At 48.5% G+C, this 13,794-nt stretch overlaps 2 protein-coding genes across 2 annotated transcripts; both read left to right on the forward strand.

The window, feature by feature from the left end:
- The first annotated feature begins 872 nt into the window (after positions 1–872).
- Positions 873–5,119, forward strand: LOC120837818. The gene is made up of 3 exons (XM_040207427.1): positions 873–1,912; positions 4,773–4,910; positions 5,054–5,119. Exons 1-3 carry the CDS (start codon positions 1,106–1,108, stop codon positions 5,117–5,119), a joined length of 1,011 nt encoding a protein of 336 aa, XP_040063361.1. The 5' UTR covers positions 873–1,105.
- Positions 5,120–11,647: 6,528 nt separating this feature from the next.
- Positions 11,648–12,345, forward strand: LOC115325663 (the record flags this gene model as incomplete). Its single annotated transcript, XM_040207434.2, has 1 exon — positions 11,648–12,345. A coding segment is annotated over exon 1 (633 nt), but the record flags the coding sequence as incomplete, so codon positions are not given.
- Positions 12,346–13,794: the final 1,449 nt, after the last annotated feature.

Genomic DNA, 13,794 nt, shown 5'->3' on the forward strand with positions numbered 1-13,794 from the left:
GCGTGGGGTGTCAGCGCTGAAACGAACTTGGAGAGTGCAACCACTCGTGGAGTGCCGGCCGAAACGAACCCGTTCCACGCTCCGAGTGGGCACGCGTGGGCACGAGTGCCGTGAAACGAACTCGCTAATTAAGAACAGATACAGCGGAAGAGGTTACAGGGGTGCCACCCCCATCTCCCCGGCGGACGCGCCGCGTTGAACTACCGAAGTTAAAATGCACCTAGGTCTGGACGCGCTACCTGAAAGCCCCGCTAAGGCATGGTTGTATAAAAACAATATTAATTGTGCCGCAAAACCCTGCAAACTAAAGATTTTAAAAACATAACGCGCCCCTCTTTTTGTACTAAACTCCAATAAATTTCATACCAAAAAGAGTCTTTTCCGTTTGTTTTTACGCAAAAACAGGCTTTCAAAAAGCTCAAGGTGACCACAGTACAGACAAATGATAAAGAGTGGCGCTGTTGTCGCATTTAGCTCGGTCTCGGTGGACGCCAGCGGCCCAGGTTTCGACGGCGAGTTTCCCAATTAAGTGTTTTAGTAACGTTGATTGAACCAAGAACATACATCTTTGCACATATTCACGAACAGAAAGAATATAACAGTACTTTCTTTATTGCAAATCGGACTATATTACGTGATTTTCAATTCATTTTGATGGCTTGCATGCACAAGGAGTTACTTATCCAGTGTTACTGCAGAGTCCTTGCCATCTCTCTCGGTTTTCCACATGTCCTTCGTTCGTTTGTGTAGCAGCGTGGCGCTGCAAGTCACGGCGCACCACGGCGCATCGGCTGTGCACACCCCGGTCACGGATGTCACGTGACAAGCGCCTATAAGTATAGCACGTTCAATAAAGAAGCCTCTTTGCCCGTTGGAATGTCGTCTGCTCAAGTTATCACATTGGCGACGAGGATGACAACGCACCCGCGCTGCCCAGCGGAAGCGTCGCAGACGGCAGCAGACGAGCACCATACGAGCGGGGCCAACTGAACGGACAGCGACAGCCAAAGCAGCGCAGTCATCGCATCTCAAGCGGGCGACGGACGGAGCGGACACGACGGACGGAAGCCAGCAACCGATAAGTACACCGTCGGTTTGCCGAAATATGGCACCTCTTGGAAAGCTTGACGAATACGACGAAAAACAACAGAATTTTGACTCGTATTTAGAGCGTTTCGAGCACTTCGTTAGCGCAAACGACATCAAACCAGAAAAGAAGCTAGCGGTGTTCTTGACCGTTATAGGACCTCGAGCTTACGAAGTTCTGAAAAGCTTGGTCGTACCGGCAGTACCGGGAGATAAGTCGTTCGAAGAAGTGAAAGTTTTGCTGAAAAACCACTATAGCCCGAAGAGCTCGGTCATAGCGGAAAGGTGCAAATTCAACAGACGTGTACAAGAGGAACAGGAGAGCGTTGAAGATTTCATTGTAGCGCTAAAGCATTTGGCAAGGAAGTGTGACTTTGGCCAGTTTCTGCAAGATGCTCTGAGGGACAGGCTTGTGGCGGGAATACGGCGCGAAGAAACGCAACGTGCGCTATTCGCCGAAGAAAGCTTAACCTTCGAAAGGGCATGCAAGATCTCATTGGATCAAGAGCAGGCGGCACGACAGACAGCGTTACTACACGCCGGAAGCAAAGACGCGTCGTTGAACGAGATAAGAGCGAACCAGAAAGATAACGTCAATAAGCGTGACGTTCGAAAACACAAGCAAAGCAAGAAGTCTTGCGAAAGATGTGGAAGGGCGCATGCGGCAAGCAAATGTTGGTACAAGAATGCTACGTGTCACAAGTGTGGCAAGTTAGGCCATTTGCAAAAAGTGTGCTCGAGCGAGAAAAAGGGACCCAAGAACGCGAATGCAGTGGACTGCTCGGAGGACGATTCAGAACTGGACGTCTATCACTGCCTTAACACGGTGCGTTCGGGTTATGAAGTGAAAGTCAATGTTGAAGGGGCGGACGTTTTCATGCAAATTGATACAGGAGCGGCTGTAACAATTGTTCCTGAAAGTGTTGCGAAAACCGTGTTCCCTCATGTCAAGTGTGAGCCATCTCGGGTAAACCTAAAAACGTACACGGGTGAACGAATCCCGGTAAAAGGGCAATGTGACGTTTCCGTCACATACGAAAACCAGACTTTGAAACTGCCCGTTATCGTCGTCGATAACCAAGGCAAGAAATTGCCGTTGCTCATGGGGCGGAACTGGCTTGAGAGGCTCAGACTTGATTGGAAAAGCGTCATGTCACTGGAGCATGTAACTGATTCACACCGAATAGAAGCGCTGCGTAACAAGTTCCCGACAGTATTTTCTAATCAGTCTAGTGTCACGAACAACTATCAAGTGAAGATAGTTCTAAAACAAGATTGTACGCCGGTTTTTTGCAAGGCGCGACCGGTGCCTTACGCGTTACGCGATAAGGTTGGAGAAGAGCTGGACAGGCTAGAGAAGAGCGGGGTTTTACGCCGCGTAAGTCACAGTGAGTGGGCGACTCCGGTAGTTGTAATTCACAAGAAAGATGGATCACTCAGGTTGTGCGGGGATTACAAAGTAACGATCAACCCTGTACTAAAAACCGACCATTACCCACTGCCGCGACCTGAAGATCTGTACACTGCCATCGCAGGTGGCAAAGTGTTTTGCGTGCTGGATCTTTCTGCTGCGTATCAGCAGGTACCGCTGGCTGCCGAGTCCAAACCACTTTTGACTATAAACACGCACATGGGGTTGTTTCAGTTCCAACGCCTACCGTTTGGTGTGGCCAGTGCGCCAGCCATTTTTCAGTCCTTCATGGACGAGGTGCTTAAAGGCATACCTCATGTGGGATGCTACATTGATGACGTCATCGTGTCTGGAAAGGACACCCAGGACTGTCAAAAGACGCTGGAATGCGTCTTGCGTCGACTTCGTGACTACAATGTCACTTTGAAAACGGACAAGTGCCGTTTTTTTCCAAAGCTCGGTGACCTACCTTGGTCACACGGTGAGTGCCGATGGCATTTACCCGACAGAAGCAATGACAAAGGCTATCACGGAAGCGCCCGAGCCCACCTGCGTAACGGAACTGAAGGCGTATTTGGGGATGCTAAACTTTTACGCTAAGTTTCTCAAGAATGTTTCGTGCGTAGCTGAACCGCTTTATCGGTTGTTGAAAAAAGGTGAAAAGTGGTCGTGGACTCGGAAGTGCAGCGAGGCCTTTGCTGCTACGAAGCAGTTGCTCGTAAACAGCCAGGTTCTTACGTTCTACGACGTAGACAAGCCAATTGCATTGCTGTGTGATGCTTCATCGTACGGGATTGGTGCTGTCATTTTTCATGTAACACCAGAAGGGGAAGAGCGCCCAGTGGCGTTCGCGTCGCGAACGCTCACGTCAGCGGAAAAGAACTATGCGCAGTGCGAGCGAGAAGCGCTAGCTCTGATGTTTGGTCTGAAAAAGTTCCATCGCTACCTGTATGGTAGGGAGTTCACTCTCTATACAGACCATCAGCCACTGCTTGGGATACTGGGGCACGATAAGCCTGTACCTACGCTAGCGGCAGCTCGAATGCAAAGATGGGCAATGATTCTTGCAGCCTATAGGTACAAACTCAAGTACCGTAAAGGAAAAGATGTCGAGGTGGCTGATGCTCTGTCTAGACTCCCACGACCGATGACAACAGCTGACGACCCTGCTGAGTGTCTTTTGTTGTTTGACAGTACTCCCTTGACCGCGGAAGACGTAGCTAGAGCTACAAAACGTGACTTGACCTTGTCTCGCGTAGCTAACTACGTTCTGAATGGATGGCCTGCCCAAAGTAGCGAAGAGCTAAAACCGTACCATGTACGACGTGACGAGTTGTCATTTGAGCAAGGCTGCGTCACCTGGGGCTCAAGGGTGATTGTACCTGAAAAGCTGCAGTCACAGGTTTTGGCACTGTTGCATGAGGACCATCCAGGTGCTAGCCGCATGAAAATGCTTGCCAGAAGTTTTGTATGGTGGCCAGGGCTAGACCTAGAAATGGAGAGCTACGTACGACAGTGTCGCGTATGTCAGTCTGTTCAGAACGCTGCTCCACCTGTACCGTTACAGCCATGGAGCTATCCAACTAAGCCGTGGCAACGAGTACACGTGGATTTTGCTGCTAAAGAAGGCCATGTCTTTCTAGTACTGGTGGATGCTTTCTCAAAATGGATCGAAGTGTGGTCCATGTCTTCCACCACTACTGGTAAAACACTCGACAAATTGCGAAGTGTATTTGCGGCTTATGGGCTACCAGAGGTACTGGTGAGTGATAACGGACCTCAGTTTGTTTCAGATGAGTTCTCTGAGTTTATGAGGGTGAATGGCATCAAGCACGTTAAGACGCCACCCTATCATGCTGCCTCGAACGGCGCAGCAGAGCGTCTCGTGCAGACCACAAAAAAAACTCTGCTGAAGCAATTGTTAGACGAGAAACAGAGTGGCAAGAAACACTCTTTGCTCGAGCGTTTGGATAGCTTTTTACTGAGCTATCGAAACACCCCAAACAGTACCACTGGTCGCACTCCAGCCGAGCTGTTTTTGAAGCGACAGCCACGAGTGAAACTTTCTTTGCTTAAACCCGATTTTGTAAAAGCCATGCAAAACAAACAGCAGCACCTGAAGGAACAGAGTGATGCGTCGCGAGGTGCTAACCGGTCTTTTGTTGTGGGTGATACTGTGTTGGTCAAAACGGTGCGAGGCGAGCTAGTGTCATGGGAAGAAGGTGTGGTGACTCAAGTCGTCAGTCCTGTGACATATTTAGTGAAAGTGGCGCAGGTTGTGCGGTTCACACACGCCGACCACATCCGAGACCGCCTTGCAAGCCCGACGTCCCTTGCTGCACCGCCTACGCCGGAGGAGCCTACGCTTCCAGATGTTCCGGTGCCTCGAGAAACCCAGCCGATAGTGCCACAAGTTGCTTCTGCTGCTATGCCAGCGGACTCTCAAGCCGGCAGTCAACAAGCTACACGGACGCGTCAGCAGCCGCTTCCACCACCGAGTTCCACAAGTGCGCCAGTGACGACACCGGAGCCTTGTACTGAGGCACCGACTTCCAGAAGAAGTACGCGAGTGCGGCGTCCACCGGACAGGTACAAACCGGAGGACTTCCGAAGCTGATGTGAGGGGGAAGGAATGTAGCAGCGTGGCGCTGCAAGTCACGGCGCACCACGGCGCATCGGCTGTGCACACCCCGGTCACGGATGTCACGTGACAAGCGCCTATAAGTATAGCACGTTCAATAAAGAAGCCTCTTTGCCCGTTGGAATGTCGTCTGCTCAAGTTATCACAGTTTGACACGTATATCCCCCATGGTGGAAAGCGCCGATGCCGTGTTCGCGCTAACAGTGTCCGACAGTCCACATAAATACATGTACGAAGCGGTTTTAGCACCGTTTTTTATGCCACGAATTTCAAATAAAAACGCCTTAACTGACCCATTATTTCGTCTGCGTGACTGAGAAATGTTCCAATGTGCCAGCACGTACGGAATATTCGTAATATTTGCTCTTATAATAGAGCGCAGCGAGAAAATGCACTCGCTTTTTCCCATAGAAATGCATTACCGGAAGTCATTTTCTGACTGGTTGCTGTCTGCTTCAATTTGCAGCAGCACACTAGCGCAACTTGAACCTCTAGCGTACATTATATTAACTCTATAATATGATCTCCCCTTATTAACGAAAACTTTCATGAGCGGATGTACGAAACTGCACCCCGAATTTCGCCAGTGTCAATGGCTAACATCCGCAGCTGCTGCGTGACGTCACAAAACGCAAAGGTTTGTCAGATGGTCGCGATAACAAGTGGTGGTGGATGGATGTCTTGTATTTTGTTTCGAATTATAGCGTCATAGGCCGTACCCTACTGAAATACGGTCCTTTTAATGCAGTTCCCAAGCGTGTGCAAAAAGGTTCATAAGCTTTGAACAAAATTATGCCGTTTCGCGAAAACACAACTGCGACGGGCACCGATCGAACTACGAGCGCTTGCAAAGCAAAGGAATCAGATTTTGCCTCTGAAGCGGCATGCGTAGGTACATGAAGCGGCATCTGGGTACGGATATCGAATCGGCGGATCCCCTGGATCGGTGATGAGGCGGCGGGTCGTTCCCTCGGAGGCGATGTCCGCGCCGCTTGAAGGCAAACGGCGAATCGTTTAAATGCATGTCGCCACTTGAACGAGCTTGGCGAATCGTAGCCAAGCTCCATTTTCACACGCGGGTCAAACAGGATCTGGCTGCACGAGTGCTAAATACAATTTTTGACATCGTTTCCAGATGGCCTAGCTGTTGGTTTCGGTTTCGCTGCATGATCAAACCGATTGATCCGATTCGGGTGAGGAGTGGGTGAATGTAGTTGAATATCGTTGGCACAGCATAACACATCAGCTTACGAGCCTTCTGTCCGCTTAGAGCTCAGCTCGTAGCACGGGCTCGTAGCTCTCTTTTGTGAGGTGATTGCTGCATAAGCGGGATCTCTATCTTGACGGGAACTCAGTCCCTACGCACGGCGACGATCCATTTTGCTCGTCTTTGCACGTCTCGCGGAAGTGTGGAACGTCACGTTTTGGCTCGAATGTGCTGCCCGGTGGTTGTGGCACCCTAACCGCGCAACAAAAATCTCACCCATCCACGAAACAAGTCGAGCGCAACAACAAAAACGAAGGAATGGAATGGAGTCGACTTTTGTACAGTAGCGCCGAATTCCTCGTCCGTGGTCGGAGGCTCTCATTACTTGAACGAGTCAACTTATCATTTTATATTCGGTAAATTATAAAATTATATTAACAACTAATCATGCTATTCATAAAATATCTGGCTCACTTTTCAAAACGGCTTCTATATATCATGTTTGGAACGTAGTAGCCAACGTTATTAGATTAGCTCAGTTACGGAACTGCTCATAGACGCTGCATGCACGAACAGTACCCCCCTCACTCACCACGACTCGCCCGGCCGGTGTCGCTCGACGCGCCGGCAGACGGCTGCTTCGTTTCAACGTTACTAGAAACGTAAAAACCAACAGAAAAATACTTTTTGTATTAACTTTTATTGGAGTTCAGTACAAAATGAGGGGCGTGTGATGTTTTCTAAAATCTTTAGTTTGCAAGGTTTTGCAGCACAATTTATATTGTTTTTATACAACCTTGCCTCGGCGGTGATTTCAGGTAGCGCGTCCCGTCCGCGGCGCTTCCGCTGGGGAGTTGGCGGTGACACCCCTGTAACCCTTCCCACCGTATCTGTTCGGCTCCGAAATAACCAATTGAAGCCGAAATAGACGTCACGTGCAGTTCCTCGAGTGACCGCTGCGGGAGATATGGCGGTGTTGTGATCGCCATTTGTCGCTTCAGCTGTGCTCTTTTGAACACAGTTATGCAACGAAAATATAGATGGCGCTTTGAACGACGGCTGGCGGATTGAAGTGAGTGAGGGGGGTACCCCTCTCCGAGGGAGTTCCACAACTGAGGTAATCTAGTAACGTTGGTAGTAGCCTACTTTGAAGCCGTATCTAAGCCAAGCCATAAAGAATCCAACATGGCGCCCTTTTATTTTTGTAGGGTGGTTCTCGTATAATCGCTTCGGGGTCGTACTGGAGCCTGGATTTAGGCTCCTGAGCATCCCGCCCGGTCCCGGTAGTGTAATAATTGGGGCCTTTAACAAACCGTTATCGGAGCCTTTGAAATATTCTTCCGCCTGGCCGAAAGTCCTCCTCGCCCACTTTCTTTCCCCTTCTCTCTTGTATTGTAGCACGGCGAGGCGAGGGGAAAGGTCCCCTTTTTGGCCGATTTCGAGTCAAGAGGCCCAACCCGTCCAGAGCTCCAACGAGTCAAGAGGTCCAATATTGGACCTCTTGACGCGTTGGACCTCCTGACGCGTTGGACCCTTTGACTCGCCGTGGATCTCTTGACTCGTTGAACCTCTTGACGTGTTGGACCTCTTGACTCATATTGGATCACTTGACTCGTGCCTCGATGACTCAAGAGGTCCAACGCGTCAAGGGGTCCAATATTGGTTAGCTTGACTCGTTGCATCTCTTGGTGGTGTGAAATATGTACAGGCAAGGGGTGTGAAATGAGCACAGGTAAAAAAGAAAGAAAAAAAAAACAATTATGAGGGCACCTAAGTTTTCTCTTACGATGTGAGAATGCGCGAGCACTACCTTTTCCCGAGTTGTGTTGCTGCAACGGATAGCGCGCTAGTTGCGCGATCAAGAGGGCCTAGGTTCGAAACCAGGCAGGGGATGGTTTCGTGCTCACGTAACCAGGGAGGTCACGTGACCAGTTCTTTTTGTGTGGTCAAGTGACCAAAGAGCTTTTTCTTTTTGTTTTGGTCACATGACCAGATAGGCCACATGACCAGAGAGATCACGTGACCAAAGATATCACGTAACCAGAGTTTTTTTTTTATGTTGGATTGTGTTGGACAAGTCACGAATTTTGCCGACGGCTTTTTCGCTGACTGAGCCAGGTAATGCTCACGCATTAAAAAAGCAGACAACAGAGATGCTAACAATAAAGGCGGAGAAGAAAAATGTCGGAAAAAGAGCAAACAGTTGAGCTGTGAAGACTTCCACACGGCAGGGGGGTCTCACGAACACGGCTTAGATAAATCGTTTCTGGCCGGTGATGTAATCAGTGTTCGTGCGTATGACCCGTGATTTGCTTGGTTTCTGAAGCGACAGATACGCGCGCGCTGGGCTGTGGGGATCGCATGCTGGGCACTGGATTTGTAAACACCGGAAATCATTGTTGTTATAAACTGTCAAGCTTATAGCAACATTCGTTTGTTGGGGACCTGTGTGCCTTCTCTCTTCTACCCCCGACCACAAAGTCGTAAATCTGCATCTCCCGTGTTGCTCTCCCCCGCGAATATCGAACACGTAACCAGAAGCATTTTTTTTAGGAAGTGACTGCTTCGACATCCGGGTTCGAAATAATTGCAAAACTATTTTGAACACATCTTTCGTCACATACGAACGATATTTCCATAGCTATTTGCTATTTCGACGTCTACCATCACACTAAAGCACTATTACGGCGTTTGACGTCAGGATAACCGAACATAGTTCTTTTTTTTTTTTTTTCCGTGTCATCATTTTTAAAAGTTATAGTAATTATTTTAATTTGTTCACGTCCCGTCAAAATAGCTTCCTTGACATTTTGGAGTCCTTGGTCTTCGAGGAGCTTGAAGAGACAGTTTGGCCTGGCGCAGTATGGCGTGTAAAGTTAGTCATTTTTTCCCGTTCGCCATGGTCTATTTTAACTATAGCACTGGACACACTAGATCTATCGGCTTCAAAGATCGACGCGCTTTCCGACACGAACAATTCTTCAATCGACTTCAGTCTTTATAATCCAATTTTCTAAAAATTATTGAGCAACTAACCCACCATCTTACAATTCCAACCGACTAACACATCGCGCAATTTTAACTAAAAATAAATGATATCGACAGACAAGTGTTCGGTAATTCGTGCTAAGAATGCTTAATCATGGAACGTTTAGTTTCATGGTTTATTTCACAGCATTCTCAAAGATAAATTTTTGAGAATGCAAAGATATCACTTGGCAGCCGCGACCGCAGTCCACGCATCATTCTAAAACTGCGCTACTTTGCAGACTGCTTCAATCGCCTGTTCCGGTTGATAAGCGCTACCCCTGCAATCGTCGACAGCCTACGATCCTGTGCCTGGCTGGATACGCTCCGTCACTGCTGCTGCCTTCCCCTCGGACGTCTACGATACCAACCGACCGCTGTATGAGGCCGCTGCTGTCGTCTGCACTATAAGAAGAGGATCCTTGCATCGCTCATCACTTGGCAGCCGCGACGGCAGTCCACGCATCATTCTAAAACTGCGCTACTTTGCAGACTGCTTCAATCGCCTGTTCCGGTTGATAAGCGCTACCCCTGCAATCGTCGACAGCCTACGATCCTGTGCCTGGCTGGATACGCTCCGTCACTGCTGCTGCCTTCCCCTCGGACGTCTACGATACCAACCGACCGCTGTATGAGGCCGCTGCTGTCGTCTGCACTATAAGAAGAGGATCCTTGCATCGCTCATCACTTGGCAGCCGCGACGGCAGTCCACGCATCATTCTAAAACTGCGCTACTTTGCAGACTGCTTCAATCGCCTGTTCCGGTTGATAAGCGCTACCCCTGCAATCGTCGACAGCCTACGATCCTGTGCCTGGATGGATACGCTCCGCCACTGCTGCTGCCTCCCCCTCGGACGTCTACGATACCAACCGACCGCTGTATGAGGCCGCTGCTGTCGTCTGCACTATAAGAAGAGGATCCTTGCATCGCTCATCACTTGGCAGCCGCGACGGCAGTCCACGCATCATTCTAAAACTGCGCTACTTTGCAGACTGCTTCAATCGCCTGTTCCGGTTGATAAGCGCTACCCCTGCAATCGTCGACAGCCTACGATCCTGTGCCTGGCTGGATACGCTCCGTCACTGCTGCTGCCTTCCCCTCGGACGTCTACGATACTAACCGACCGCTGTATGAGGCCGCTGCTGTCGTCTGCACTATAAGAAGAGGATCCTTGCATCGCTCATCACTTGGCAGCCGCGACGGCAGTCCACGCATCATTCTAAAACTGCGCTACTTTGCAGACTGCTTCAATCGCCTGTTCCGGTTGATAAGCGCTACCCCTGCAATCGTCGACAGCCTACGATCCTGTGCCTGGATGGATACGCTCCGTCACTGCTGCTGCCTTCCCCTCGGACGTCTACGATACTAACCGACCGCTGTATGAGGCCGCTGCTGTCGTCTGCACTATAAGAAGAGGATCCTTGCATCGCTCATCACTTGGCAGCCGCGACGGCAGTCCACGCATCATTCTAAAACTGCGCTACTTTGCAGACTGCTTCAATCGCCTGTTCCGGTTGATAAGCGCTACCCCTGCAATCGTCGACAGCCTACGATCCTGTGCCTGGATGGATACGCTCCGTCACTGCTGCTGCCTTCCCCTCGGACGTCTACGATACTAACCGACCGCTGTATGAGGCCGCTGCTGTCGTCTGCACTATAAGAAGAGGATCCTTGCATCGCTCATCACTTGGCAGCCGCGACGGCAGTCCACGCATCATTCTAAAACTGCGCTACTTTGCAGACTGCTTCAATCGCCTGTTCCGGTTGATAAGCGCTACCCCTGCAATCGTCGACAGCCTACGATCCTGTGCCTGGATGGATACGCTCCGCCACTGCTGCTGCCTCCCCCTCGGACGTCTACGATACCAACCGACCGCTGTATGAGGCCGCTGCTGTCGTCTGCACTATAAGAAGAGGATCCTTGCATCGCTCATCACTTGGCAGCCGCGACGGCAGTCCACGCATCATTCTAAAACTGCGCTACCTTGCAGACTGCTTCAATCGCCTGTTCCGGTTGATAAGCGCTACCCCTGCAATCGTCGACAGCCTACGATCCTGTGCCTGGCTGGATACGCTCCGTCACTGCTGCTGCCTTCCCCTCGGACGTCTACGATACTAACCGACCGCTGTATGAGGCCGCTGCTGTCGTCTGCACTATAAGAAGAGGATCCTTGCATCGCTCATCACTTGGCAGCCGCGACGGCAGTCCACGCATCATTCTAAAACTGCGCTACTTTGCAGGTTGGTGTTTTACTATATAATACTACCCGAACATTTAGAAAACTTGCCGTCGCTGCTGCCAATTGTGTTGTTGTTCACGGTAAGGTGTAACCGACCCAATGGCGAAGGACCTTACGCGCTTTTTCGCAGAATTGCGGGATGAGATGAGGACCGAGTGGAAATCCTTGAGGGAAACGATAGAGAGGGACTTTCGCAATGAAATTCGTGACCTCCGTTCAGATATACGGGAAGTGAAGTCTAGTATGGATTTTATAAATGCTGAATTTGAGAACATGAAGAAGAAACTTGCAAGCGAAGTCGAGACAGTTTCTGCGTTAAAAAAAGAAAATGATGAGCTTCGAGCGAGGTATCACGCCCTTGAGGGGGATGTGAAAGGAAACCGGATGAGCATTGTCCAATGCGAACAGCACTCTCGCGCCTACAATCTAGAGATAAAAGGAATGGCAGTTATTGAAAACGAGGATCTTCATGCAACTTTGTGCAAGCTTGGTGAACTAATTGGCGAACCGATTGATAAACAAGATGTTGAAATCTGTCACAGAGTCCGCACACGAGAACTAAACAAGCAAAATATTATCGTGCAGTTCGTGCGAAGAGAGAAACGCGAAAAGGTGCTTGCAAAAGCCAGGAAAAAGCGACTCACGAACAAAGACTTCGGATTATCGACTGACACCGCGGTCTTTGTAAACGAGCATTTGTGCCCTACCTTGAAGAAACTACTTGGAAAGGCCACTGCAAAAAAGCGAGACGCGTGATGGAAATACGTGTGGGTGCGAAACAGCAAGATTTGGGCCCGTAGATCTGAAACCGCAGATATCGTATCGATAGAACACGACGGTGATCTCGACAAGATTTGTTAAGCCAAAATTGTAGGATAAGCGTTTTCCTTTTTATTGTTTTTTTCTGCTAGGTAATGGCAGACAACGATCTGTTTCTTCCGCAAGATATTTGTAACGAAACAAATAAAACAAGTAAACTCTTGAAACTTTTTCACCTGAATGTTAGGTCAGCTAGATCTAAGATAGACGACCTTATGTTTCTTTTTGAGTCATGTAAATGCTCGTTCGATGTCATAATGTTCACGGAAACGTGGTACAGAGATGAAACAGATTTTTTTATTCTCCCCCAGTATAATCATTTTTATCAAAATCGTGTTTCCGGGCGGGGGGGTGGTGTCGCTATGCTTGTCGCGAGTGATAATTTCGAAAATATTCCTGAATACACATCTGTTACGGATGACTATGAAATACTGTGTATAAAACGGGACTTTTATATTTTTGCTGTTATATATCGTCCGCCCAGCGGGAATGTGGCACGATTTTTGACATTTCTAGGTAAACTGCTGTGTCACGCAAACGAAAGCAAATATGTTCTTTTTATTGGTGGCGATCTAAATATTAATTTGTTGGAAACTAGCCCCAACGCGGCCGACTTGTTATTATTGTTAACGGCGAACAATTTTGTTAATGTAATTACTCATCCCACACGCACTACACTTTCTACATCAACATTAATTGATCTTTTTATTGCAAACCATGAGAAGGAAAAGATCAAAGCTGGCGTAATAAGCTCGGATATTAGCGACCATCTGCCCATATTTATGCTAGCTGACACAACACGAGAGGTACATAAGCGTGACACAAATTCTATGACTTTCCAAAACATTACACCACTTACACTAGATGCATTTAGGCAGAAATTATTGGCCACTGATTGGACCGATGTACTGAACTCAAAAGACGTGGATAGTGCATACAACGCGTTTTTGGAAAAATTTAAACAGGTTTATTTTTCTTGTTTTCCAAATAAAACTATTAAACTTGCTCGAAAAGGACGAAAGCCTTGGATGACCACTGCACTCCTTAAGAAGACGCGTATAAAATATAAACTTTATAAAACATTTCTTGTGACACGTGAGGCAGTGGCATTAGTCAATTTCAAAGAATACAGAAACCAACTAACAGCGGAAATTAGAAAATCTAAAAGAATTTATTATTCTAGTCTGTTTGATGCTGAGTGTCTAAAAAAGGCCGATATATTATGGAAACGTATAAATAGTGTTTTCAATTCGTCTTACAAGCCAGAAAGTTTTGAAAAATTTAAACATAATGGAGAGGTCTTAAGTGCCTCAAACCTGGCAAACGTATTTAACAACCATTTTGTGAATATCGGGAACAACT

The sequence above is a fragment of the Ixodes scapularis genome, unplaced genomic scaffold (genome assembly GCF_016920785.2).
Source record: "Ixodes scapularis isolate PalLabHiFi unplaced genomic scaffold, ASM1692078v2 PGA_scaffold8__174_contigs__length_109621045, whole genome shotgun sequence".
NCBI classification, from domain to species: domain Eukaryota; kingdom Metazoa; phylum Arthropoda; class Arachnida; order Ixodida; family Ixodidae; genus Ixodes; species Ixodes scapularis.

What these genes read in the sequence shown, in the direction of transcription:
- LOC120837818 (XM_040207427.1), top strand. Translation starts at nt 1,106, where the DNA reads ATGGCACCTCTTGGAAAGCTTGACGAATACGACGAAAAACAACAGAAT. An exon ending in TCTATCACTGCCTTAACACG is followed by an intron (nt 1,913 to 4,772) that starts GTGCGTTCGGGT and finishes AAAGTGGCGCAG; the next exon opens with GTTGTGCGGTTCACACACGC. An exon ending in CCCAGCCGATAGTGCCACAA is followed by an intron (nt 4,911 to 5,053) that starts GTTGCTTCTGCT and finishes ACCGACTTCCAG; the next exon opens with AAGAAGTACGCGAGTGCGGC.